Below are 26433 nucleotides of genomic sequence, written 5' to 3' on the forward strand. Positions count from 1 at the left end.
GCTCCGTGTGGGTGCAATCTAACTCTTTGCCTTAGGGGGCAGTAGAGAGTATTAAGCATGTTAGTTGACAGAGAGTTTAAAAGAGAAGAAGAAAGCCTGCTAAACCTCGTGAAGCGGGAACTGAGAGCTCTCCAAAATGGACTGGTAAAATATGTCATTTTACAATTTCAAGTTTTTAGTTGTGGTTAATTTGCTCCTTGTTTTATATTCTGTTTGTGTTCATTTTCTTGCTGCGTAGTTTTCTTTAACGGCAACCAACTATGCTAACAATGCTAACCCTTCCTTCCACTGTGAATGCTGATGCTAGCAAGCTATTTTTGTTTACACTTTATTTATATTGTCCATAGTTGGAAATGAGGAAATAAATACATTAACGTGTGTTACGGCTACTCTGGTCTCCAAACTCAAAAGGCGCCAGAGTAGCCTCCACACTGTTAGACCTTTTATTGTAATTTTACTTACAGTAACTTACTGGCAACAGTGCTGCCAGTAAGTTACTGTAATTACCATTCTACAGTACCCTTACTGTTATATTTCACAGTGATTTTTTACTGTAAGTGTGCTTTACAGTTATAACTGCTTTACTGTAAATGTAGTTTATAGTATAATACTGTAATTGTATTTTATAGTAAAGCTGGTCTACTGTAAACTTGTTTCACAACATAATGTCAGGTTTACTGTAAATTAAAGTTTACATTTTTTTAAATATAAGAATATTTTACCATAAACCGAAAAAATTTCATAAAAAACATTTTAGTCCAAGTACTGTGAATAAGATCAATGTCACAATACAATATAATGTGCTGTAAAACAACAAAACCACAGAACACACTACAGGTCATGTCAATATTTTTTATGGCACATGTATGTAGCAACATGAACATGTGTGCATCAAGTGCCAGCCATAAACTATTAAAAGACTGACTTATAAAAAAATATAGAATATACTTAACTTCATTTGAATATGAACTGTATTTCATTCAATATGGACACTTAAATGCATCTGGATCCAATAACAATCTTTACATAACTTTTTGTATTTGTTGCACACTGTACAACAAAAGAGCAACTAAAAAAAATTGGGCACTACAAATTTTATGTACCACATAAGGTATGCACCAACATGAACACATATATCGTTGAAATGGTGAACAGTCAAAAACCAGCAGAGGCTGCATTGTCAGAAAGCAGTTAACAGTAGCTTAAATGTGCACTGTTACACAATACATCACAATAACAGTGCAAGTGTGATAATGTACTGTATGGTAAGCATTCATATCAATAAATATTGTTATATCAGATGCATTTCCTACATCAGAAGAACTTTTATTCCATTCGTCAAACAAAATCAGTGGGATCCGTCTTGTGGAAGCTGAACTGTAAAGAATAAGACAGACAATGTGGGAGGTCATGAGATGGTCAGGAAGTTATCTACATTTTCAAATCAAATATGTTTGAAGAGCTGTCTTTTTACCTGTTGTCTTGTCTTTTGAAGAGATGAAGCTATGTTAGCAGTCAGCAGGACAGAACTGCACAGCCACTTGGAGGGAAAAAGCTTGGGAGTTAAAAAAAAAGGTCATCTGAAGAAAAGAAAAAAAAAAAGAACAAAGTTAGAAATTCATCCTTGCTGACCTACGTAGCTAATCTGCACTTTTAACATTTGCAATGTCATGGTTTAAACAAATGAAGTCATTAGATGTAAAAAAAAAAGGGGGGATCAAATATCAGTTAGCGTTATATAAATACAAAGGATGTAGCAACAATGCTAACAGACAATCAGCACTGAGCTCATCTCAACCCAAAGCCGCCCGAGGAAGATTAAGCGGCAAAAGTCAAGCTAAAACCTTCAACGGTAAAATTAGCACCTTAGCTAACGTTAACTCCGAACCAGCTCAAAAAATAACAACATCATATTTTCCTTTCTTTCACCTCATTTACAGACACGTAACTTATAACGTTGCAATATATAAAAGAGTTAGTAACGGAAAGGTAGCATTGTAGCATCATGCTATAATGCTAAGTTATAGCATGATGTTATAAGCTACTTTAACTCCATCTAAAATGTACATTTCCAGACTAGGTTTTGGCTTCAAACAGTTTTCTAAGAAGTGTTTTTTCACCTGTCTTGAAGAGCTGAAGCAGTGTGAGCCCACAGCACGGAGACAGAGCTGCACTTGCACTTGGAGAGAAAAAGCTGGTTGGAAGCGAAGCCACGCTTGATGACGTAGCTAGATAAACTGCATGTTAATGTTAGCTAGGATGTGAAAAAAACAAAAGTACTTGCTCTCTTTCTGCCTTAAAAATATGTTAACCACTAAAGGAGTAAAAATACAGAAACAGGGAACCACGATGAAGCAGCTATGATGACCGTTGGGAATCAAATATAATTCTTACTGTATATTATAAGTACAGTACCACTACTGTAATGTGTAAACAGTAAATTACTGCAACTTCAAAACATACAGTAAGTTACTGTAATACTATGTACTATACCCATAATGCAATGCAAACTACAGTAACTACTTGTAAAGATGTCTTATGGTAGTTTTACTGGGCATTTTGTGGTATTTAACTGTAGAAAATACAGCAAAGGATAACAGTGTAGGAGGAGGTTTTTGACTCATCCAATTTATAGCATTTTATATTTTATTTTTAATTTTTATTTTATCTACAACTACTACTCAGTGGTAGTTGTTATTGTGTCTTGTCTCTATGCTGTAACTGCGAAGTAATTTCCCTGCTGGGATGAATAAAGTACTTCTATTCTATTCTAAAACAAAAAGCACTCGCAGAGAGTTTTCTGGTTGCAACATGTGAGCTTTCTTTATGTACAAAAATAACAGAAACACTCTCCGAGTTGACTTTCAAAAAATGTAAAAATAAACTTTATTTGGTGGTAGAAAAACTTTCACGCCTCACTCCTTAACCATTTCATCATATTTTTCTCTTTAATGTACATTTTTAAGTGATCAAATGAATAAAAATACCAACTTACTATATGTGTCTTTTTGTCCTGAAGGGGTCAGTCTGAGCTGCCATCTCCTGTGGTGCGAGATGATGAGGTGACGGTCGCCGCCCGTAGGAGGAAGAAAGGGGCCTGTATCCTTAAAGGGAAATCCTTTTATTTGTGAGCTCAGATAAAAAAAAAACTCTTAATTTTGACTGTTGTTTCTGGAGAAAACAGAATATTTTTGTTTGACATGAGAGTCCTCCAATCACAGGTTTGTGAATCAGGAGTTCAGAGGATAAAGATGCCATTAGAGAACATCAGAGTCCAGTAAAGTTATTAAAATGCTGTTTGTGTCCCTGATAGCTAAGTAGCTTTGCAGCACATGAGAGAACAGTTGTTGTTTAGTTGATCATTCGCTAACTGCTGTTTTTCTGGAGGTTTGAAATGAACTAGTCATGGAAATCATCTGTTAGAGAAAAGTTTGGGTTATGTTCCTGACTCTGTGCTCAGTCCCGTCACCCGGCTGCAGCCCCATCGGCGCCTCGTTCACCCAGGCCCGCTCCCTGAGGAACACCCCAGCTCCCCTGTTCCGACAGGCCGGTGAGGGTCAAAGTTCAATTTAGGGTTGGGCAATGTGTTAAAAATAAATTAATTTTCCATCTAGATCTGGTTTCCAATTTTAATTTCTAAAAAATAAATTACAATTGACAGAAAATATTTTCAAAAAGGGATTTTTATTTTATTCATCTTTCGTGAGGATGAATAATTAAGGTCAGGTTATGATATTTAAAATAAAATGTTTACCAGAATTTTTTTTTATTAACATTTGGCCTTAAAATTACAAGAAAAATGTCAAATTCAAATTACAGAGTCAAATTACAACTTTGACTCTGGTATCATTATGACTGTATTCTTGTAACATCATAACTTTTATTTTATAAAAAAGAAAATCTTAGCCTGGCCCTAAGACTCCATTGTAAATTAGACTGGAACTCAAAGTCCAAACCAAGATGGCCGCCCTGACATTACTGAACTAAAGAGATCCAAGAAGTTCATTTTCTTTGGATTTTCCAGAAATTAAATCTTCAAAACCAAAAAATGTGTTTTATCGCCCAGCCCAAGTCCAAATATTTTACATAAAACCACTCCATGTTGGACTAAATCCCAAACTTTGTCCCCGTCTTTTTTTCTCTAAGTCACTCCCAGAGTTCCAGACGTCTCCTCCATTTTGGTTCCTGGCACTCGGACGCCGCGATACACACACACACCCCGACACAACGCGGTGAGACACGCGTTCGGAAGCTGGTGTCCATCTTGTATTTGGGTTTGTTTGTATTTAATTTATTTGTGTGTGAGCAGAACTTGGAGGACAGCGATTGGACCAACAGCTTGTATACGTCCCCCGTCTCCGGGTTGGACAGCAGCAGCTTCTTCAGAGACGACGAGGCGAACCTGAGCTCAGCGCTGCTGAAGGAGGACGACCCAGGAGAGGCTGGTGAGGGACTCCTGTCTGATTGGCTGCTGTGCCGTTTTGATCATCACGTTTTAACATGGGGCTCTCTGATTGGCTCAGTGGCCGCCAGTCTTTTCCCAGAGTTCCTGGCCTCCTTCCTGAAGCACTCTTCTTCTGCTGTGTTTGAGCTCCTGGAGGATTATCAGAACATCTGCCAGGAGAAGGTACCGGAAACAGAACCACGGAGTTCTGCTTCTTACATTTTATTTATTCTATTTAGGGCTGGACGATAAATCAATAACAGTATATTTCATATTTGTCATGATATATATTATTGATTTATTGTGATTAGTGTCACAATAAATTTGTGGTATTGAATATTCAATATTGAATATTAAGAATATTGAATATTGGGGCGTGCTGTGGTGGCGCATGGGGTTAGCACGCCCCACGTTTAGAGGCCTTAGTCCTCGACGCGGACGTTGCGGGTTCGACTCCCGGTCCTGACGACCTTTACCGCATGTCTTTTCCTCCCCCTCCTTCCTGTCAGCCTACTGTAGAAAAAATACGAGCCACCAGCGCCGCAAAAACTCTTCGGAGAGACAAAAAAAGAATATTGAATATTTTACATCTGATAAAATATTCAATATTTAGAATATTCGCTGACCTCTGATACAGTTAACTGACTCGTTCTTTGGTTTCCTAGCAACAACCTGCTGGCAGTTTCAAGTTAGGCCCCCCCAACTTCAGTTGCCTAGCAACAAATTGTTGAGTAACTGGCGCAGCAGCAGTTTAATGTTCCGCCACTGTGCCTCAAAACAGCATAAAAATAAAAAGCAACAGAATGGAGAGAAAAGCTGGATAAAACAGGAAACGTTACACCAAATGATATTTAAAACAAAATAACAAATCAATTCCTGATATCGACTGACATGTTTTTCAGCCTTGTTGTCCAGCCCTAGTTCTATTACATCGTCCCAGAAGTGATTGTGATAAACAATGACATTATTTTGATACCATATTGAACTTAAATAGTAATATTAATGCAAGTATACCCACACAAAGATAAAAAACTACTTTAATTACTAAAGACCATTTAACACTGTAACATTTTAAATATCCAAAATGAATAAAACAACCCAAACAGTAATTAAAATAGATTATGAAGTTTAGGTATTTTTTTAAATAGAGTAGGAAAAATGTACATTTCTGACTGCGTTTTGATGAATAAAGACAGAACCTGATCTTGGTTCTGTTGCAGGTGAACGTTCTGCAGTCCGTGGTGCTGCGAGCGGGTCAGAACAGTAAGACGGCGGGGGTCCGCTGGCTGCTGCAGCAGGAGAATTGCACCTGGAGGCTCATCGCCTCTCTCTACAGGTATCCATCCAATTCCCTCAGCGCGCCTTCGTCTCCTTTTTAAATTAACTTGGTTTCTGCTTCTGCAGAGATCGGGTCCAGTTGGCGCTGGAGGAAGACATGACGGTCGACATGGTTGTAAGTGGAAGTTTTTTAAAATTAAAAATGAGACAAAAGCTGCAAGATTAGAAGAATTCCTGAATTTGGAAGAAAAATAGAAAGAAATAAGGGATCATTTCTTCATCCGTCGTTAATTTTGTTAACCGTAGTCACGTTTGAGCAATAAACATGTCAGAAAACGTCGTGATGCATCCAACGAAAAATCCAGATGAGATTTTTAAAACATTTTTCTGCAGGTTCCCAGTGAAAGCGAGAAGGTTGTTGTGGAGCAACTTTTCCAGAGAGACGCCGTCGTACGACAGAGCCAGGTAACACGCAAGAAACGGAACATTCTGCATAATTTTTATTTTACCACTTAAGCTTATTTTATGTAATGTTTAAAAGTATAAATTAAGAAATCCATTGAGTTAAACATTTTCTTGCCTAAAATGCAACAACAAATCATTTAAGACTCAAACAATTAATTGGAAAATCATGATAAATCGATTAATGAAATTATCTTCAACTAATTTAGTAATCGACTAATCATTAACTTGCTGAGAAAACAAGTTCGGAGCACTAATTAAGACAAAACTGCGCAAAATAATGACAGATTTTGTATCTGTAAATATGTTTAGCCAAAACTCCTCAAGTAACATTTGAATTCATTTGAATTTGCATTCTAGACAATAAAATGCTTATTTTCTTATTAAAAATGGAAATATAATTAGTACTATTATAATTAGCATTTTAATGCATTTCTAATATTGAATAAAAAGGCTAAAGTGGTTAAATGAAAATTAGTTTTTTATTCGATTAATCATCAGAATAATGTTTGCGTTTCTTTAGTGATAGTTTGTAGCAAAGAATTCATCTACAGCTCAAATTTTTAAAAATATCTTCTAAATATGTGTAAATTCACTAATGAGAAAATAATAATTTTCAGTTTACTCAGAATATTATGGAAGGTTCAGTTCTTTATGTTATGGCAAGATAGTCAATCCTGATACTAGAGAAAACTCAGGTTTTTATTTTTTATTTACCATAAAGTATTTTTATATTTTTGAATATGAATTGAATTTAAAGATTAATATTTGCTCATTGTTACTTTGAACAGTTTTAGACTCCTTCTACTAAAACGATATTGAGATTAAAATGTGTTTTTACTGCAGCTGGTGGTTGATTGGCTGGAGAGCATCGCCAAGGATCAGATTGGAGATTTTTCCGATAATATTGAATATTACGCCAAAAACGTCTGCTGGTGAGTTTATCTGTTAATGATTCCTCGGTGAAACTCACCTGTGTGTTTTAAAACACCTGCCTGCGTTTCAGGGAGAACACGCTTCACGCTCTGAAGATGAGGAGCAATAGCGCCTCCGACTTCCACGTTCCTCTGGTCACAGAGCTGGTGAGGCTCGGTTCTGCAGAGGAAACGGATCTGTACTTGTTGTTGGCATGTTGGCATGGAACGGTTGCATTTTTCTGTTTAGGACCCAGACGCTCCCCTCCGGCAACAGCGCCCTCTGGCGGACCTGGACAGAGAAGACGACGCCCGGCTGCTGAAGAACCTGTTCACCCTGATCCGAGCGGGAATGACGGATGAGGTGGAGCAAACTTCACTTCGTTAATCAGGATTTATCTTCCCTTTCAGCTTTTATTGCGTTTTTGCATGCTTTGCGTTTTGTTTCCAGGCTCAGAGGCTTTGTAAACGCTGCGGTCAGGCCTGGAGAGCAGCAACTCTGGAGGGCTGGAAACTATACCATGACCCCAACATGACCTCAGGTCACTACTGACCACATGTTGACATGATTATCGTTCTTAAAACTAGGATTTATGATGACCACAGATAGAAAATTAGAAAAATACTGCAAAAATAAGGAATAACGTGACTGTTTGTTCCTGCAGGAAACTCAGAGCTGCAGCCTGTTGAGGGAAACCCACAGCGAGGGATCTGGAAGGCCTGCTGCTGGAGGATGGCAGAGGAGGTCCGCTCACCTTCACCTGCAGCGTCCAAAATATTCACTTATAAATTAAGATGTTTGAAAGTTAAATGAAAAAGTCTCCCATATTTCTTTCTATTGTTTTTCTTTTTTCCTAGCAAACACAACTGAATTTAGACAAAATTTAGTTTAACTGAGACACATTTCACACTTAGAGCAGAGCTGCACCTAGTGATTATTGTAGGAATCAATTATTCTCACTTTTAATTGGATAAGAAATCTGCATATTTTTCATAAAAGCCTATTTTCTTACACAAAAAAATAATTCAAAAGGAGCTTAATGCTCCTGTCATGTCGTCATGTGACGTCACACTTCCAGGAACTTTGTAGCTGACGGCCATCTTGGTAGTGGCCTGAGTTTGTTACTTTTTAAGCAAATCGGCATTTTTTTAGATTGTGCTTTCCAGTTAATGATTAATGGAATACTAGGTTGACAATTATTTTAATAATTGATTAATCACGATTAATCGTTCAGCCCTGATTCAAATCTGAATTTTTTGTTTTTGTTTCAGGAGCAGCTGAACAGATACGAACGGGCGATCTACGCCAGCCTGAGTGGAAACATCAAACCGGTGAGTGTTTCACTTCCGATGTAGCTCAGAATGAAACAGGTGCACCCCAAGGTTCAACATGGGCCCATTCTGAAGCCAATAATGTTTCATCAATATTAAGGAATTATTGACCTGAAACAAACTCGCTGAAAATGTACTCAGAAGTTGTTTTATTTCAAGTGAATTAAGACGTTTGCATTAAAAACTAGACCAAAAATTCTTGGTAAGATGTTCATCTTAACGTTAATAAAACAATTTGCATGTGCAGAAATAAAAAAAAAGGTCCAGTTATTACAGTTGATATACAAGTATTAACACCAGTACAAAAGAATAAATACTTAGGTGATAAATTCCCAACTTTAATTTAAAAATATTAAGAAATAAAATATATTTTAACTTGTGGAATTTTAGACTTTGGAAAAAAAATCTAATTCATATGATCACTATAAATATTAGAAGTTATATGTAATGTAACTATAGTAATAATATAACCTACATATGGAAATTAGCCTCTCTGTCATACTTACGTGATTTATTTATTTTCACGTTATTCGATAATAAATCTGAATCTAAAGTTTCTGGCTGATGGCCGTTTGTGTGTTTCAGATCCTGGCCGTGTGCGAGTCGTGGGAGGATTGCGTTTGGGCGTACTTCCGGGTCATGGTGGACTCGCTGGTGGAAAAGGATCTGATGTCATCGGGCATGACGCATCAGGAGCTGGAGACACTACCGCGGGAATATCTGGAGGCCAAGTAAGACGCAAAGAGCTGAAGAGGAACCGCAGGAGGAGTTTGTCTCTCATTTCTCTGCCATCTTCCTTCCTTCCTCTCAGCTGGACCATGGAGAAAGTTTTCGAGGAGCTCCAGGCGTCGGAAACGAAGGTGAACCTCCTGATGAATGAATGAGGGCGGCATTATGAACACATGACTAAACCTGTGAATCTGTGTCGTTGGAACAGAGAGTTCTGGAGGAGACCAGAGAACATTTTCACATCATCCAAAAGTTTGTGATTCTTGGCGATCTGGACGGTGAGATCTCACGGTTTACTTCCTGTATGGTGGCTGAGAGAGGTCAACTTTAAGGAGCCGCATTCTGATCTTTACTGTCTCGCACAAGTTCACACCCACCAAACATTTTCCATCTGATCATCAACTGGAGCCTCCCACGGGTCCTTCTTTCCTTCCATGTGTCCTAACTTCTGTCCTTTCTTCCTTCTTTGGTTACTTTTTTTCCTTCCTTCCTGATTTCCATGTGTCCTAACTTCTCTTTTCATTCTTTCTTCCTTCCTTCTATTCATGTCTTTCCTTCTTTACTTAATTTCCTTTCATTCCTTCCATGTGTCCTATTATCCTCCCTTCCTTTTATTCTTTTCTTCCTTGCTTGTTTCCTTCCTGATTTCCTTGTCTTTCCTTCCTTGCTTCGTTTCCTTTCTACCTTCCGTTCTGATTTCCATGTGTCCTAGCGTCTCTCCTTTCTTCCTTTTTTACTTCTTTCCTTTGTTCTTTACTTCCTTATGTTCTTTGTTCTTCCTTCCTCTTCCTGTTTCCCATGTTTCCTACTTTCTCTCCTTCCCTCCAATAATTATTCTGATATTGGTTCAGATATTTTCTTTAATTAAATAACATAACACAAAATAAATAATGTTATTAAACCCTAAATGTTTTATTTAATCTTATTTTTTTAGGGGTGTAAATACTTTTGGCACTAGAAACAGGTTCTTCATTACTTTCTTACAGAGTCTCTAAATGTGGCTGAAAATCAACAAATTGTCTCCAGTTTCTGATGTTTTTGCAGATTTTTATTTTTTTTGCTCATTCTGTCTCAGGTCTGATGGAGGAGTTTTCTGATTGGCTCACGGCCTCTAAGCCCCTCCCTCTGCACCTGCTGCGCTTCATGACTCACCTGGTGTTGTTTTTCCGCTCTCTTGGTTTGGCTTTAAAGGTAAGGTTTTGTTTTTAATATTTCTAATAAGACGTGAAGGGAAGTAGCAGTGAGGTAATTTCTTTGTTTTGAAGGAGGAAGTGTGTGTGGACGTGCTGAAAGCGTACGTCTCCCTCCTGATCCGGGACCAGCAGACCGACCTGGTGGCGAGTTACGTGGGTCAGCTTCCCGCGGCGCTGGCCACCAACCAGTACGCCGCCTTCCTGGAGACGGTCGGCCAGCCGGAGCAGCGCCCCCGCTGCCTGCAGCTGGCAACTGCAGCAGGTCGGTTGTTGCAAACCTGCAGACATTGTTGCAAAACGTTTAGTTTTTAATTCATCATTCCATAATTTTTACAAATAATTTAGTGTAAATGTTGCCTCATAGTTTGGATTTTAGATGACCATGAGTTCTGCAGCAGAAAATGTTATTATTAATGAAGTTTTTAATAACAATCCTGTCTCTTTATGATAAAATATGTAATTTTTAAAACCAAAAACTGGATGATAAAAGTCTTCTTTTCATGTTTTGATCTCAACTAACCTTTTTTTTTTGTTTTAGGACAATTTTGTTTACACAGACTTCATAATTTATTTTATGTTTCTGTTGTTTTTGTTTATTTATTTTGGATATTTAAAATGTATTCCAGTTCCAGTGTTAAACACTCATTAGAATTTAAAGTTTATTGATATTTGAGAATGTGTTCTTACATTTTTATTATTATATTCCTTTAAAATGGTCTTAATAAACATTATTGTTTATTGCTATAACTTTTGGGGAAATGCATTTTGTAGCAACATTAGTTATTGTGACAGACGTATTAATTAAATTTATTTTATTTTCATAGTCCTTTTGGGGTTTTTTTCAGCAGTTGGTTCCTTTCAATTTTTCCATTTTGTTTGTTTGCTAAGCTAGTTTGATGGATCAGAAAAAATTTACTAATTTAAATCAATTATTTTAACTTATATTTTTTATATAACAAAAGATGAAATAAAACATTTAGGGTTTAATTTGTGGGATACATTTTATTTTGTATCACCGTCCCTGTAACTTTGAGACCTCCACAGCGCCCCCTGGCGGCCAGCGCTCTGAATAACACTGGCCGTCTGTGTTCAGGCCTGGACGTTTCTGCGGTCACCCGGCTGGTGGTGGAGACGGTGCGGCGCAGAGACGACGCAGGTTTTACGCATCACAGCCAGACGCTGGAGACGGGAACGACTCGGGTAAAAACCAGCGCCGGATTAAAACGTTATTTACAGCTGAAACCAGATGTTTTCATACAATGAAAGGATCCATATTTAACATTAAGTTCTTGGAGGGTTTCCTAAACTGCAGTTGATCTTTTTCTGTTCAACATGGAACCAGGAAGAAAAATCTGAGACTGGTTCATCAAATCTGCCTTAAATTCCTTCCTTTCTTTTCTCCTCGTTTCCTTCCTTCCCTTCCTCCTTCTTTGCTTTTTTCCTTGCTTCCTTTCTTCTTTCCATGTGTCCTAATTTACGTATTTCCTTTCTTCTTCCTTTCCAATCCTTCCTACCCTCTTTCTAAATTTCTTCCTACTTTCCTTTCATCAATCTCTCCTTTCATCCTTAATTCCTTCCTTCCTTCTTTCCGTTTCCTCTGCTCTCACAGGACGACCAGAAGAAGATTGACATCATTGATTGGCTGCTGTTTGACCCCGCCCACCGGGCCGAGGCGCTGAAGCAGTCCAACGCCATCATGAGGAACTTCCTGGGTACTTCTGATTCGTTTTTTAATCTTTTCTTCTGGTATTGTGACTGAACGCGCCGCCATCTTGTTTCCGCCTCAGCGCTGCAGAAACATGACGCGGCCAAGGCTGTTTTCTCCAAGGTTCCCGAGGATTCGATGAGGGAGATTTACTCCCAGTGGACCGCAGTGGGTCAGACTGCTCCCCTTCCTGCGGAGGACGAGAACGCCATCAGGGAGCACCTGTGCATCAGAGCCTACCTGGTCAGTGGGCGGGGCACTGATGACATCGGCGTGCGGTACCAATGCTAACGCTATCCGTCTACAGGAAGCCCATGAGGCGTTCACTGACTGGTTCAGCCACAGCAGCTCCGCTCCACAGAGGCCGACGTTGGCGCCAGAGGCCAAATTCACAGAGAGAGTGGCCAATGAGATGAAAGAGAAGGAGTACCTGGTAAAAACTGATTCTTAGGCGGTATTGTGTAAAATCTACTTTTTGAAAAATCTTTATATCATGTTATAAAGTTTTTCCCTCATCAAAAACAAACCTGGAGTTTGGCTTTGATCCTTTAATCTCCATGGCAACCATTCAGTTGTGCAAAACACTTGGGTGGACCTAGCCCCGCCTTCAGGAGCGCAGCTCCTCCCCCACTTGGCTCCATCAGACTAACCAGCAGCAATTAGCAAAGCCCTGGTGGATCATCTGCTGAGCCACATCTCAAAAAACGTTAAAGGGTTAAAGAGGAGCCATTTTGTGATTTGCTGCTTATTTTTAGAAGAATTGATGAACTTTGGTCGATGAATCATGAATGAAAGACGTTGTCACAAACTTAATTTGTTCCAATTTACTTTGTGGACTGTTAAAGTTCAAAGTCTGACAGTAGAAATATTTATAAAATAATTGTATTAAACAAATTTTGGGTTTGTGAAGATTTGACTTTTGGAAAATCTGGATTTTTTTCTCACTAATGCACTCCTTGGGTTTAATTTGTAATTTCTTTTTTAGAAAAAAAGTGAAGAAAAAAATAAAATTGGAAATCTGATCTGGTACTGGAAGTCGTAGATTTTATTTTAAGCCATATTTTCCAGCTATATTTGACAGATATAAAATATGATTTTAGCATTCAGATACAGAGCCAGAAACTTCAAAATGACAAGAAATAGACTTGAAATATTTCAGTTTGTGTGATTTCACTTTCTGAAATGAGTGAGAAAATATGAAACTTTTTCACAAAATTAATTAATTTTACCAGACTGAAGAATTTCAGCTCCATCTACATATTGTCCAATTCAAATCAAATAAATGGTTAAATTTCCAGTTTTCTGAGAAAGGCAAACAGATTTCATTGAGTTGTTACCTTTGCTGCAGTTCTTCCAGTTGAGCAAGCATGAGGCGACAGTGGGGAAGAAAACACTCTGCTTGTGTTGCTCTCTGAGATTCAGGGATAAAATGATGTTCTGTTCAAAAACAAACAAAGCAGGAAGTTTAGTTCCAACATGTCTGAAATCGGAATAAAGATCGGCCATGTTGCAGCTCCAGTTGAACCGAGTGTTTTTGTGCTTCAGGCCTCCAGGACGGAGTGGTCGAGTCGCCTTGATGTCCTGACTGAAGACGTGAAGGAGAGAATCTACAACGTGTTGCTGTTCGTAGACGGAGGCTGGATGGTCGACAACAGAAAGGTTCGTTCATTTAGCTAGAAACCGAACCCTGTCCAAAATATTACAACCAAAAACAATAAAACATTTTATTGAGCTCCTTTTAATTTATCAAGTGATAGTTGCTTATTGCGCCAGACTTAAACACACTAATTGTGTATTTGTTCCTAGGAGTCTGAGTCAGATGAGGAGCGAAGCCACCAGATGGCGGCATTGCGCTCCCTCTGTCTTCCCCGCCTCACCTTCCTGTTGCTCAGCGTGCTGCAGAGTTCCTCCAGACACCAGGAGGCGCTGCGGCTCACCGACATCATCTCATCTGACCAGCATAAACTCTACCAGGTAACTGGGATAACCTCCAGCTTTAATCGGCTCTAAATGTCAGTTCTCTACGACGGGATGTTAGGGCCGTATAGATGGAAACCAAGTAAATTTACCCCTAAAGACTCTAATGTCAGGAAATGTAAAGGAAAAAATTTAACATTTTAAAATTGTTTAAAATAAAAAATCAGAAAATTTGTGATTACTTGGGAAACAGTAACATTTCCAAGCTCCAACATTCAAAAATTTGCAAGAAAAAACGTGTAAATTTTTGAGTTTAGATGGTTGAAAATTTGAGATTATCCTCAGAGATTTCTGTGCTTCAAAAGTTAAAAAAAGGTTTTTTGCTTTGCAGGTTTTCTCTAAAGAGGAGCTGAGGAGGTTTCTCCAGAAGTTGCGGGAGTCGTCGCTCGCTCTCCTGGATCAGGGACTCGGCCCGCTGGGCTACGACCTTCAGCCGTGACCTTAGAAATAAACCTCAGAACATTGTTTGAATTCCTAGTCTCTTGTTTGTTTTCTAAATTGTTTTTTTGCAAAAATAAAAGCTTTTTCTCTTGTAGCGGAGCTGTGAATATATGCTTTTAGTTCCTCTTGAATATAATCAAATTCTGAAAGAATCCTTGTTTTGTTCTCCCAAAGACATAAAAAAATGAGCAAATATCTTTATGTTTTGGAAAACTCCGGGAGGTCCACAAAGTATATGCTGCTACCAACTGTTGAAAATTAAAATATTTAATTTTTCTATCTAAAAAGATTGTTTGCAGCTAATTTAGTAATCGATTAACTGTTAGCTGGAGTATAATGGCTCAGAAAAGGCCATTTACTGAAAGAACAAGTCAGAGCAGTAATTAAGCCACAATTGTACAAAAACTACATTTAATGCATTTAATAGATGCATCAGTAAATATGTTCTACCCAGAACTCAAGTGGCAGTTTTACCTTTACCTGGTCCAAATTCTGTTCAGAAAAATAATAAAAAGTGTTATATTGCTGCATTTTAGGCAATAGCATGTTTATTTTCTCATTTAAAACAGGAATTGAATTATGTACTTGCATATTTAGTGTAAAAGGCTAAAGTGGTTAAATGAAAATCTGCTGAATGTGACTTTTTATTTTAGAATAATAGATTATTGAAGTAACCATTTGCTGGCTTAATCAGGTCGTTAGCGGGATTCTGGAGAACCTGACATAACACTGAGGAGGCAATTCAGCCATTTGGTTCAGGTGTGTTGCACCTGGGAGGCATCTAATAGCTGAAGGGCCTGGATTTGAGGAACCTGGTATAAGGGAATTGAAGGTATTTGAGACATTTATGAATCTTTGGACCATCCACATAGAGAAAAATAATAATTTTCAGAGTAATGGGGAAAAAATCAAGAAAATAAATTATTTTAGCCTTATTTTGCGTATAAATATGTAATTAAACACTTCTTCACCATGTTGGAGTTATGTAACCACAGACTCCGGACACTAGGGGCGCCACAACATCACTAGAGGCGCCGAAATATAAACTAGAAGGAACGAAGCGAGGTCTAAGTACTCGAAAGGCTTTTCGGAATACTGGACATTTTATCAACATTTAAGGAATTTGTTTTGCCAAGCTGTTAAGGTGAGTAATTTAAGGCCAATTACTTAAGTGTTTTACGTTGTAATTTCAGCAGAAATACGAAGTTACCGTCAAGCTAATATAAGTAGGCCGCAGAGCCTCGGAGTTTCCTAACTGAGACGTATCGGAATGGTGGGAAGAGTCGCTCCTGGTGTAATGTTTTGTTCTTTCAAAGTTAGAAAACTTTATCTAAAATAAATTGTTAGTGTTTTTCTTTTTATTAATTCAACTTAAGTTTAATCTGCATGTAGTTTTCTAACAGCCGTTACAATCATTAGTGCGAAAATAAATAGCTTGACTGCACCGTTTAAATGTACATTTATTTTAAAATCTTCTCGTTTTTGCTTTTTAATCTAACTTTAATATGTGTGTAGGAATAATTAAATGTTATCGGAGCTTATGGCAGACTTTGTTTTGACTCACTGAGGTCTGAGTGGGCGGGAGGGGAGCGGGACAAGTCCGGACAAATCCGTCCAACACGCGCGGTTCGGACCGAAAACGGTCCAGTAGCTTCTAGAAAACATTCTGTTCTTTCTGGACGGGCTCACAAAAACATGAGCCCACTCATCTGTGCAGGTCTGGTGCTTCTGCTCTTTATGACCTATTTTATTAACATTAATTGGTTATATTTACACATTGTAAACAACTTAAATCGACAGATAAAACAGAAAAATAGGATTATTTTATGAGACATAACAGTTTGGGACAAAAATATGCCAAATTTCTCCATAAATTATTAATCCAACCAAACTTAGTGAAACTACAACTTAAACTGTTTTATTTTAACGGCTGGATCTCAAATTACAGCATTAAGTTGGTTACAAAAAGATAAATATCAGGATAGATATTTTAAATGTTTTTAATCAAATCACAAAATCTTTTGAAATAAATTTTAGCCAATTTAAAAGTTAGATATTTTTTTTATAAACATTTGAACAAAAATGTGGCAATAAATAAGAAAGTTGTGCGGATTACTTTTCTGTAAATATCAATAATGAGGAAATATCAAAGTTGCATATTTTTGCTAAAAAAAAGAAATGCCTTTACCTTTTAGTTTTTCATGTTTAAAGAAAGTGAGATGTAATAAAACTAAAATTTTAATTACCTGAAACAAAATATGAAGGATTTAACAAATGTGTCAGCACAGTTTGTACATTTTAAATATAAATAAAACTTTAGATAAACTTCATAAATCTAATAAATGTTTGTTTTATATTCATATAAATCTATAAGAAATACTGTTAGAAAAAGCAAAAATGAACAGCATTTATATATACTTTGGATTAATCATGTGAAAATATACATTTACTTTTTAAAATTTTTTTTTTTCAGTTTAACAACAAACTTTATTTCTCCCTTTTTGTCAGGGTAAGTTTAAATAAGATATTATAATTTAACTTTATTTACATTTAATGTTGGACACCAAATGATAAAAGTAACTGAGAAATATTCCCTATTATTTCCCTGTTTTAAATTTCCATTAAAACCTGTTTTAGACATTATACAAATACACATGGGGGACATTATTTTAAGTTGGAAAAAGATGGTTAAAATAATTTTTTTAAAGTTCTGATGAGACATTTTTAAATGTGGAAGGAAATTAAAATTTAACTGGAATAATCTGGATTTGATTATTATTATTTCAGGGGTTTCAAATTTCTAAGTTTTTATTTCAATACAGAAAGAGGGAACAAATGAAACTAGATGCTAAAAGACCTAAGAAAATTTTGAGTAAATTTTTTTAAATTAAGGACTGTAGGGTTTTATATACTAATAATGGTAATATTCTGTTATTTTAGTGTCGTTAAAAGCTGCGTTTATGTTTGAAAACAACCATAAAATAAAAAGGTAAATCAGGTTCCTGTCGTCTTGACGGTTTTGTGTCTTATTGAATTTTAAAACTTATTTTTTGCTGTTTACATTTAAACATGTCCAGACATAAACTTTTTATTCATTTTAAAGAGACAGAGCACAGGTGCCAAACTCCAGGCCCGGGGGCCAAATCTGGCCCGCTGTAGCTCTTCATGTGGCCCCTTAATATTTCTAAATTAATATTTCTAAATTTCTAGATTTTTTTATTTTTACAAAATAAAAAAAAACAGTCGAGAAATTCTTTAGGAGCTGATCAGTGTGAAAAGATGTTTAATATTATCTAATGTTAAGAACTAATTGAATGCAGACACAAATATTTATTAATGTATTAACAGTTTATTGGGATAATTTTGACTTTGTTGAGATCAGAGTTGAGTAGTAACTAGTTACCTTTACTTGAGGAACTGAACTTTCTGCTCTTGAGTAAAATGTCTGGATTTTAACTAACATGATAGTTAGTTAAAACTATCATGTTAGTTAGTTAGTTAGTTAGTTAGTTAAAACTAACATGATAGTTAGTTAAAACTAACATGTGTTAGTTAGTTAAAACTATCATGTTAGTTAGTTAGTTAGTTAGTTAGTTAGTTAAAACTAACATGTGTTAGTTAGTTAAAACTAACATGATAGTTAGTTAAAACTATCATGTTAGTTAGTTAGTTAGTTAGTTAGTTAGTTAGTTAAAACTAACATGTTTGAACTAAAACACATTCAGACTCTCCTGCAGTTTCTGTTCAAGTTTTAGACGTTTTTGATTGAAAGAAACTGATTTATAAACATTTTATTTTTGTTGTACAAATTGTTGTCATTTTGGTGCTTAAAAAAATTCCACTTTATATTTTGATGATGTAATTTTTAAACATTAAATGATTGATCATGTGATCAGTTGCTTAGTACTTGAGTAGACTTTTTGCCAAATAAGTAAAAATATGTAAAAGTATTTTTCCTCTTACTTCAGTGTAATTTTTGATAAATGGTGGCTGCATGTGTTGGTTACTGGTTACCAGCTGGTTGTCACGGCGACCTCACTGGGAGAGATGAGTCACAGTGAACTAGTCCTGGCATGTCTGCCGCAGCAGCTGACTGAATCAGCTGTGGGTTCCTCTGCTGAGTCAGCGCTGGGCGGCCCAAACCGCCGGTCTAGTCCCAACATGTCTGAGTGGGAGCATAAGAGGTCCGGTTCTGTTGGCGCCGCTCACTGCACTTTATCTGCTCTGCTTTGCACAGGATGGGCTGCTGAGGCCAGATCTGCTATGAACTCAGGTAAGAAACATCATTTCTGCTTCATCTGGAGGGAAAATGTTTTTAAAAAGGTTTTGAAAATTATTTTTCTAACCTTTGAAGTGAATAAATGATCTGAATAGTTAGATTTTAACGGCTGGATGTGTCTGGAGCCTGATTATTAATTTGGATGTAGATATTCCTGTCATGACAAACAAAAATATTGTTTTGAAACCATTTCCAAGTAATATAATGGAATAATAATCCAAGAACAGAACATTTTAAATGCAACTGGAAGACATTTTAAATATCTAAAACAAACAAAACAAATTATGAACAACATTGTCCTTCAAACTGAAAACTTTTATCATCCAGGTTTTGCTAGAAAGAGAAATTTAGTTAGTTTTAATTTTTTTTATGCGGTTAATTGATTTATTGATTATTGTTACAGACCTAAATGTTGTAGGTAAAAGATTCAGCACATTTTTAAAAAAACTACAACTACTAATTTAGTCATTTTTAATTAATTAACAGGACAAAATTTCTCAGATTTGTATATTTTATGTCTTAATTTTTTATACAATATTAGAAATGCATTAAAAGATGCAAATAACACATTTTATTGCCCAACATGTAATAACAGCATTTCTTTAATAACTATAAATGATCTGCAGCTAACAAATAAAAAAATAATAATCAGCGCTTTCTGCTCAACTTATCAATACAGTGTAGATTTGATACATTGATTTTTTTTAAGATTAATTGATTAATAGTTGGATGCAGAAGCTGATAAGATTTTATCTACAGAATTTGAACCAGGTGAAGCTGAAACTGTTATAGACTGTAATAGATTAATCACGATTAATAGATTAATCGCGATTAATAGATTAATCGCGATTAATAGATTAATCGCGATTAATAGATTAATCGCGATTAATAGATTAATCACGATTAATAGATTAATCGTGATTAATAGATTAATCACGATTAATAGATTAATCGTGATTAGTTGTTTGTGTTCAGGAAAACATTTAAGTTAAAAATGATTTTTTTTATCTCCTGTTCTTCTGAAATATTTTCCACTTTGACTCTGAAATGCAAACAAAGTAAAAATGTAAAACTTTTTAAATATTTGTCTCTGTTCACTAACAAACCGAGGTTGTTGTATTTAGTTACATTTAACTAAATTCAGTCCAGCTGCTCAGTTCTGCTTTTATTTAAAGTATTAATTATATTATAAACTATCACAGATCTTATTAATTTTCAGGTTTGTGGTTTAATCCGTCCAGTTTGGGTCAAACTGAGCAGAACCTCAGTAATAACTCGCTTTGTTTATGTTTTGCGCCGTAGCAACCAGCATCACCATGTCAGCTGACGGAGAGTTCGCCAATGAAAACAAGCTGGTGAGCGCTGCTGCCGTTTTAAACCGCCACTTCCTGGTTTTACAGCGTGACTCACTTCCTGTTTGTGTTCAGGTGAGACCGAAGGTGGAGTTCGGCTCTCTGCTGCAACACGCCGGAGCCACCAAAGACGTTTTCACCATAAAGGAGGTACAGAACGTCCTCAGATACATTTAGTGTAACGTTTCATACCATTAAAGAGATTCAATATTTAAAAAAATATTCAATATAAAGTTACAGCTAATGTTTCAAAATTGCCTCCATATATTCTTGGATTAAATTTTTAAATTTAAAGTTTTAAATTAATCAGGATTTGACGCGTTCAATAAATCATTAAAAATACATTAAATTCTCTGTTAGCATAAACTGAAGATCAGCCCAGGCAGCTTAGACGTTTCACTAGCAATGCTACAAGCGTTAGCATTTCAAAAGAAAAATCAGCAGAAATATAAATAAATGGATCAGTGGCAGTTTAGCCGGATTGTTAAGACGTTAACAGAAAATAATCAGAAGTTGTATTTCAGGATTTGAACAGTTTTATTCTTCAGATTCCACTAAGGAGTTCTGCAGAACTGGTAGCTAAATATAGATGCTAAATGTAAAAATAAAAAGATTCAAACAACCTGAATGTGAAGAAACTCACAGCTGAACCTGGTAACTTCACATCCTGCTTTTTTCTCCACAGTTTAATTAATCTGTTGATTAATTAAACTGATTAAACTTGATTAAAACCAAGTTGTTACTTGGTTTTTTAAAAATCTCAATATTTGTAGCATAAAACTGTAGTTTTCTGTAATGCTGCGTTCTGATTGGCCGTTCTCTCCAGGTCATGTTCTACCTGGGTCAGTACATCATCCAGAGGCAGCTGTACGACCAGAACCAGCAGCACATCGTCCACTGCGCTCAGGACGCTCTGGGCCGGGTTCTGGGCGTAGACAGCTTCTCCGTGAAGGAACCAAGGTGAGTCCGAGTCTCCTCTGGTTCCGGTTCCGGTTCTGGTTCTGGTTCCTCCGCCATGTTGGAACTGAAACGTGTCTCTGTTCCAGGGTTTTGTTTGCAATGATTACCAAGAACCTGGAGGCCGTGAGGAACCAAGGTAGGCCGACTTTCTGTCTGTAAAGAAACAAAATGAAAGTAATTATTGTCACAAGAAATGTTACAGATTATTTTCTCAGATTAAATCTGACAACTTGGAAGGAAAATACACAGACATTTTAAGAGAAATAAAACATTTTAGTAAAAAAACAGTTAAAAAATAAAATGTGTGTAATGTAAATAATCTGTTGTACAACCTGTCAGTGTTTACAGTGAAAACATTGGACTTTATTAGATTGAAATGTTAAATATTGTGAATAAAGTTGTTTCTGTTTTCACAGATTCAACGACGGATTTGAGTGAAGCTGCCAGCAGCCAGACGGAGGTCATTACTAATATTATCAATATTTATATTGATGATGCATCAAAAACACTCAAAATGGGTTTTTACAGTTTATTTTAGATCTAAATGTATTTTTTTAAAAGGGTTGAAATAATCTGATTGTGATGAATGGATTATTGAAATAATCAACTAATTTAGATTTGAATTGTTAGAAAACAAAGTATTTTTTAGCTGCATCACTAGAAGCTTTTAATGTGTTTTAGGCAATAAAATGTCATTTATCTCTAATATTGTTTAAAAGGCTCAATATGGAGAATGTGCCAGTTATTTATTTATTTAAAAAGTTTTTTCCTGGAGGCCAAAACTGGCAAAAATGACAAAGATTAGTTTACTGTGAATTTTAACATTTTATTTATCTATTATTTTATTTTAGTTTTGATTTTCTTTACATGCTCAGTAAAAAACTATTTTATAAAATCTGTAGATCATTAACAATTCAAACATAAAAAGGGCTTCAAACTGTTCCCTTAAAAAAATGTAATTGTTTTTTTCTAATTAATTTTCTGGGTTTTTTTATTTTAAAATTACTTTTGACTTGTGATCAGGGGCCAAACGGCGTAATTTCAAGGGCCACAAATGGCCCCTGAACCTCACCTTGAAAACCCCTGATTTAAGTCAAACTAGAATTGAACAGAAATTTGTCATTTTTGCTACGAAAAGGAAAAACAATATTAAAATGTAATATTGGAGACTTTTTAATCTAACCTTCAAATGTTTTGATCAAATAAAAACATTCAGTAATAAATTAAAAGATGATGATCCTCCATTTTTGTCTAAAATTTAGTTTTACTAACATTTAATAACCTGCTGCTCATAATTTAATGCACTGAAAATGTTTATTTTTATTTATTAGTTTTGTTTAAATTCATCAAACCAAACCTGTTTGATGTTTTGTGTTCAGGGAGCTGAGAGTTCATCTTCATCCACAGACCAGAGGAGGAGGAGGAGGAGGAGGAGCAACTCAGGTGAGTTTCTGCTGATTGAAACCAACCAATCAGCACGCACCTGGCATAAACCCCGCCCCCCTCTCAGGTCCGTCCCACAGCACAGAGGGAGAGGAAGAGGAGCGGCAGTCGGAGGACGAAGAGTCGGACGACAGCAGGAAGCGGCGGCGCTCGGACAGCTTCTCGCTGACCTTCGACGGCAGCCTGTCCTGGTGCGTGATTGGAGGGCTGGGAAGTGGGCGGGACAACCGCGGCAGCCAGTCGTCCGACTCCCACAGCGTCCGGTCCGGGAGGTCGGAGGTCACGATCGCGGCGTCCGACTCGGACAGCGACAACTTCAGCGTGGAGTTCGAGGTGGAGTCGGTCGACTCGGACGACTACAACGAGGACGACGCGTCGCTGTCCGCCGACGACCAGGTGAGACAAAACCACAAACAGTCGATTATAGATCAGCTGAAATGTGAATTATTATTATTGAGCCAAAATGGTTTTTATTCTGGTGGCAAGTTTGTTGGACACAACAAACTGAATGTTAACGTAACTCTTTCTATTTTTCATCCATCTTCCTCCTCAGGTTTATGAAGTCACCATCTTCGAGGCAGACGGCGACGACGACTCGTTCGACGACGACACGGAGATCACAGAAGCTGTGAGTAGAAACGTCTTAGCATTAGCATTAGCGCTAGCCGCTCTTCACTCAGTTCTGTGGGTTTCACTCTCAGGATTACTGGCGCTGCTCCACGTGTGACGAGCTGAACCCGCCGCTGCCCAGAAACTGCTTCCGCTGCTGGACGCTGCGTCACGATTGGCTGCCGGAGGCGTCCGCCGATCCCAAAGCCCTCCCCACCAAGCCCACCGACCAATCAGCTGCCAAAGAAACTCCAGGTGGGTTCTAGTGTGTTTGTTCAGGTAACAAAGCAAAAAAGACGTTTTTGTTGGAGGCTAAAGCTAATGGCTAGTCTGAATTAAAACTACAAACCTTTTAGTAGCAGAGGATGCATCTGCAGCTAAAACATGCTAACCTGAACCTCAACGCAGAGCTGATTGTGTTTTATATTAACAGATTAATAATTGGATACAAAAGATGATTAATAGGAGAATTTGAACCAGGTGAAGCTAAAACTGCAACTTAAGTTTTTTGCAGAAAATATTAAGACTTTTTAAAATCCAAGATTCAAAATGTAAATAATTCTTGTGCAGTTTGGTTTAATTACTGCCCTGAATTTGTTCTCTCAGCACAAATGCCTTTGTGTTTATGCTTCCATTAATAATGATTATTGCATTATTTAACAAGAACACAGTGTGAAGGTGTTTATATTTCATACCAACAGATCAATAATACGATACAAAAAGTGCTTAGAGGTTTTTTTTCTGCTGAAACTGTAACTTGCAGAAATATGAAGTTTTTAAAAAAATGTTTTTTACCTTAAACACTAAATTTCTATGTTTTGAACAGTTTTAATAACCTCTGACTGAGTTGTTCTTGTGTTTTAACTCCTCGTTTGTCTCCTGCAGGTTTGGATGTGGAGAACGACGACGACGGCGGCGTCGACGTTCCTGATGGAAAAAGAGCGAAAACTCCTCTGAACTCCCAGAGTTGGTCTGACTGCTCCGCCCCAAACTCCCAGAATGCCCTCTGCTCCTCCCAGCCTTCCTCCGCCTCTTCCTCCCAGGAGAAGCTCTGGACGCCCGAGTCCCAGCCGTCGTCGTCGGGCGACTCCCAGGACCCGGTGCCGGACCTGGAGCGCAGCGTGTCGGCCGAGTCCCGGCTGCCGGACTCGTGTCTGGACCCGTGTCTCATCTGCCAGTCCCGACCCAAAAACGGCTGCATCGTCCACGGGCGGACCGGACACCTCATGTCCTGCTACGTCTGCGCCAGGAAGCTGAAGAGGAGGAACAAGCTGTGCCCCGTCTGCAGGATGCCCATCCAGTCCGTCGTCCTCACCTACCTGAGCTGAGAACGACCTCCAGCTGACCTTCACCTGTCTACCTCCACAGGATTAATAATAAATGATAAATGTGCAAACATCCAGCTGCACAGGATGCTTAATACATTACTTAAATTTCCCCTCTTTTAATCAGAAATAAAGTGGATGCTTATATTGTAAAACTATTTTTTTGCACGTTTATTTCTTCCAGGAAATGTTCACCTATTAGAAATATTACCTTTATTACATCTGTTATTTATTTTATTTAAAACACTTTAAGAGCATTTAAATAATAAGATGGATGAAGATTTTTTCTGTTTTTCTGTTTGTTTTTACTGAATAAACCTTTAATTCTCATTTGTTTGAGCTGAGAAATTATTTGAAGATTGAAACTTCAGTTCCCATAATGCTGTGCGATGGTTAGTTAAAAATAAAAAAAATCAGCGGATAAAAACTAGACTAGTTTTTAAATATTAAAATCTGCAGGATGTTACATTTAATGAACACCAGGGGGCAGTGTGGTTACACCACTAAAAATGTTCTAATCTCTAAATGTGAAATTTTTTAATGGCCGCCAAAGTTGAAGAACCTGAACTCTGAAATTTAAACTAAAATTATTTTGACTTAAATTTATAAAACAAACCATCACACAGCATTACATAATGCTGTGTGATGGTTTGTTTAAAAAAAAAAAAGTTATCTGCAAACCAGCGGTTAAAAACTTAGTTTATAAAATATGAAAAATCTCTGCAGGATGTGTTGTATTTATTGGCCACAAGGGGGCAGTGTTACATTTCTATAATTAAACCCTAATAAAACGCTGTTTAAATTTAAATCCAGTTTAAAACTATTTTTGCGTTTTATTATATATTATTATAAAAAGTAAAACTGTGTTTCTTTTACCTAAAATACAAGTAAAATTATTTTGTAGATAAACTTCATTATTTAAAAACTAGATTTTGCTCCCGTAGAGCTAAGAAATAAGTCGCTAAACTTTGATGTTTATTAGAAAATAAAGTCTGATAAACTGACCCGAATGTCACAGAAATTATGAACTCACCTCTGATCAGAAACGGTCCGGTCCGGTCCGGTTCCGGTTCCGGTCTGCAGATAATTTCTGTTAAAAAGAAAAGCACAGCAGAATTTGGATCATCCCATTTTTGTTTACGCTGCTATTATTAAATAAAGATTTTTTTTTGAAACATAATTTTTAGCCTAATATAGAAACATTTTAGCGCAAGTTTCAGGCACAGTCATTTATTTATTTTATTATTTTTATGATTCTGTTAACCACAAAAGCAACGTATAATTTTATTGGTTAATTTATAATTAAACATAAAAATAAAATGCTAAAAATATTTAAAGCAGGATATTTTGCTCAGAGATAAATATCTAGCGAACACTCGCTTATATAATAACCGGAAGTGGTCTTCCGGTGCTTGATAACTTTTAAACATTTCAGTTGAAAAAAAATAGTATGAACCGATTTAATGGTAATAGAAACGCTTAACTAATTGTATATATATATATATATATATATACAGTATGTATATTATATATACTCACACAGCACATGACTGAATCAGTACACCCCTCTTTTATTTTTACAATCTACTTCCGGTTATCCGATGAATTCGCATATTAGCCTTCCGATGGGTGTCAGCGCTTTTCCCGTAATCGTCTAAGCCACAATATTATATTTGTCTAAAAATGGCATTTAATGGATCTAATTTCAATACTGTAGCGTCGCGACAAACTGAATATTGTTTTTTTAATAACCTAAAACCAGGAATCATCCAAATTAACAAACTAACGATTGAAACAAAACTGTGGGTTTTGAGTTTCACTTGAATTAAATTCCTTAAAATATAAACTCTAAATTCACAAACTATTAAAGGAGAAACTAACGTAAATAGACGGTTGAAAAACTTACTTGTGTCTCCGGTTTGTGGATGTAAAATATGGCGGCTTGTTGAGGTCAATGGGAAACACGTGTGGAGGCTCCGAGTTGTTCCGG

The 26433-nt window shown here is 36.8% G+C and overlaps 2 protein-coding genes across 3 annotated transcripts; both read left to right on the forward strand.

Annotated features, from left to right (window-relative positions):
• The first annotated feature begins 62 nt into the window (after positions 1-62).
• Positions 63-14569, forward strand: nup107 (nucleoporin 107). The gene is made up of 27 exons (XM_005811186.3): positions 63-144; positions 3020-3099; positions 3461-3550; positions 4147-4232; positions 4310-4445; positions 4524-4627; positions 5665-5780; positions 5849-5897; positions 6116-6187; positions 7031-7119; positions 7191-7266; positions 7349-7462; positions 7550-7640; positions 7764-7843; positions 8371-8430; positions 9016-9161; positions 9242-9290; positions 9368-9437; positions 10235-10350; positions 10425-10614; positions 11446-11552; positions 11962-12064; positions 12140-12300; positions 12365-12490; positions 13603-13716; positions 13864-14031; positions 14366-14569. The coding sequence occupies exons 1-27, from the start codon at positions 137-139 to the stop codon at positions 14471-14473; spliced, it is 2709 nt and encodes a 902-aa protein (XP_005811243.1). The 5' UTR covers positions 63-136; the 3' UTR covers positions 14474-14569.
• A 919-nt stretch (positions 14570-15488) lies between these two features.
• mdm2 (MDM2 proto-oncogene) lies at positions 15489-24601 on the forward strand. Of its 2 annotated transcripts, none has more exons than XM_014473368.2 (12): positions 15489-15619; positions 18713-18748; positions 20057-20109; positions 20182-20256; positions 20933-21066; positions 21153-21202; positions 21483-21526; positions 22446-22509; positions 22577-22905; positions 23063-23137; positions 23190-23373; positions 24004-24601. In XM_014473368.2, exons 2-12 carry the CDS (start codon positions 18739-18741, stop codon positions 24444-24446), a joined length of 1461 nt encoding a protein of 486 aa, XP_014328854.1. In that variant the 5' UTR covers positions 15489-15619; positions 18713-18738; the 3' UTR covers positions 24447-24601. The 2 variants fall into 2 exon arrangements, with proteins under 2 accessions (XP_014328854.1, XP_023205992.1); XM_023350224.1 differs by having other exon boundaries at positions 23211-23373.
• Positions 24602-26433: the final 1832 nt, after the last annotated feature.

This window comes from Xiphophorus maculatus, chromosome 17 (assembly GCF_002775205.1).
Source record: "Xiphophorus maculatus strain JP 163 A chromosome 17, X_maculatus-5.0-male, whole genome shotgun sequence".
In the NCBI taxonomy this organism is placed as follows: Eukaryota; Metazoa; Chordata; class Actinopteri; order Cyprinodontiformes; family Poeciliidae; genus Xiphophorus; species Xiphophorus maculatus.

Coding starts and splice junctions, on each gene's coding strand:
- mdm2 (XM_014473368.2), top strand. Junction 21,067..21,152: donor TTCTCCGTGAAGGAACCAAG/GTGAGTCCGAGT, acceptor TCTCTGTTCCAG/GGTTTTGTTTGCAATGATTA. Junction 23,374..24,003: donor AGCTGCCAAAGAAACTCCAG/GTGGGTTCTAGT, acceptor TGTCTCCTGCAG/GTTTGGATGTGGAGAACGAC.
- nup107 (XM_005811186.3), top strand. Junction 6,188..7,030: donor CCGTCGTACGACAGAGCCAG/GTAACACGCAAG, acceptor TTTTTACTGCAG/CTGGTGGTTGATTGGCTGGA. Junction 12,301..12,364: donor TGTGCATCAGAGCCTACCTG/GTCAGTGGGCGG, acceptor ATCCGTCTACAG/GAAGCCCATGAGGCGTTCAC.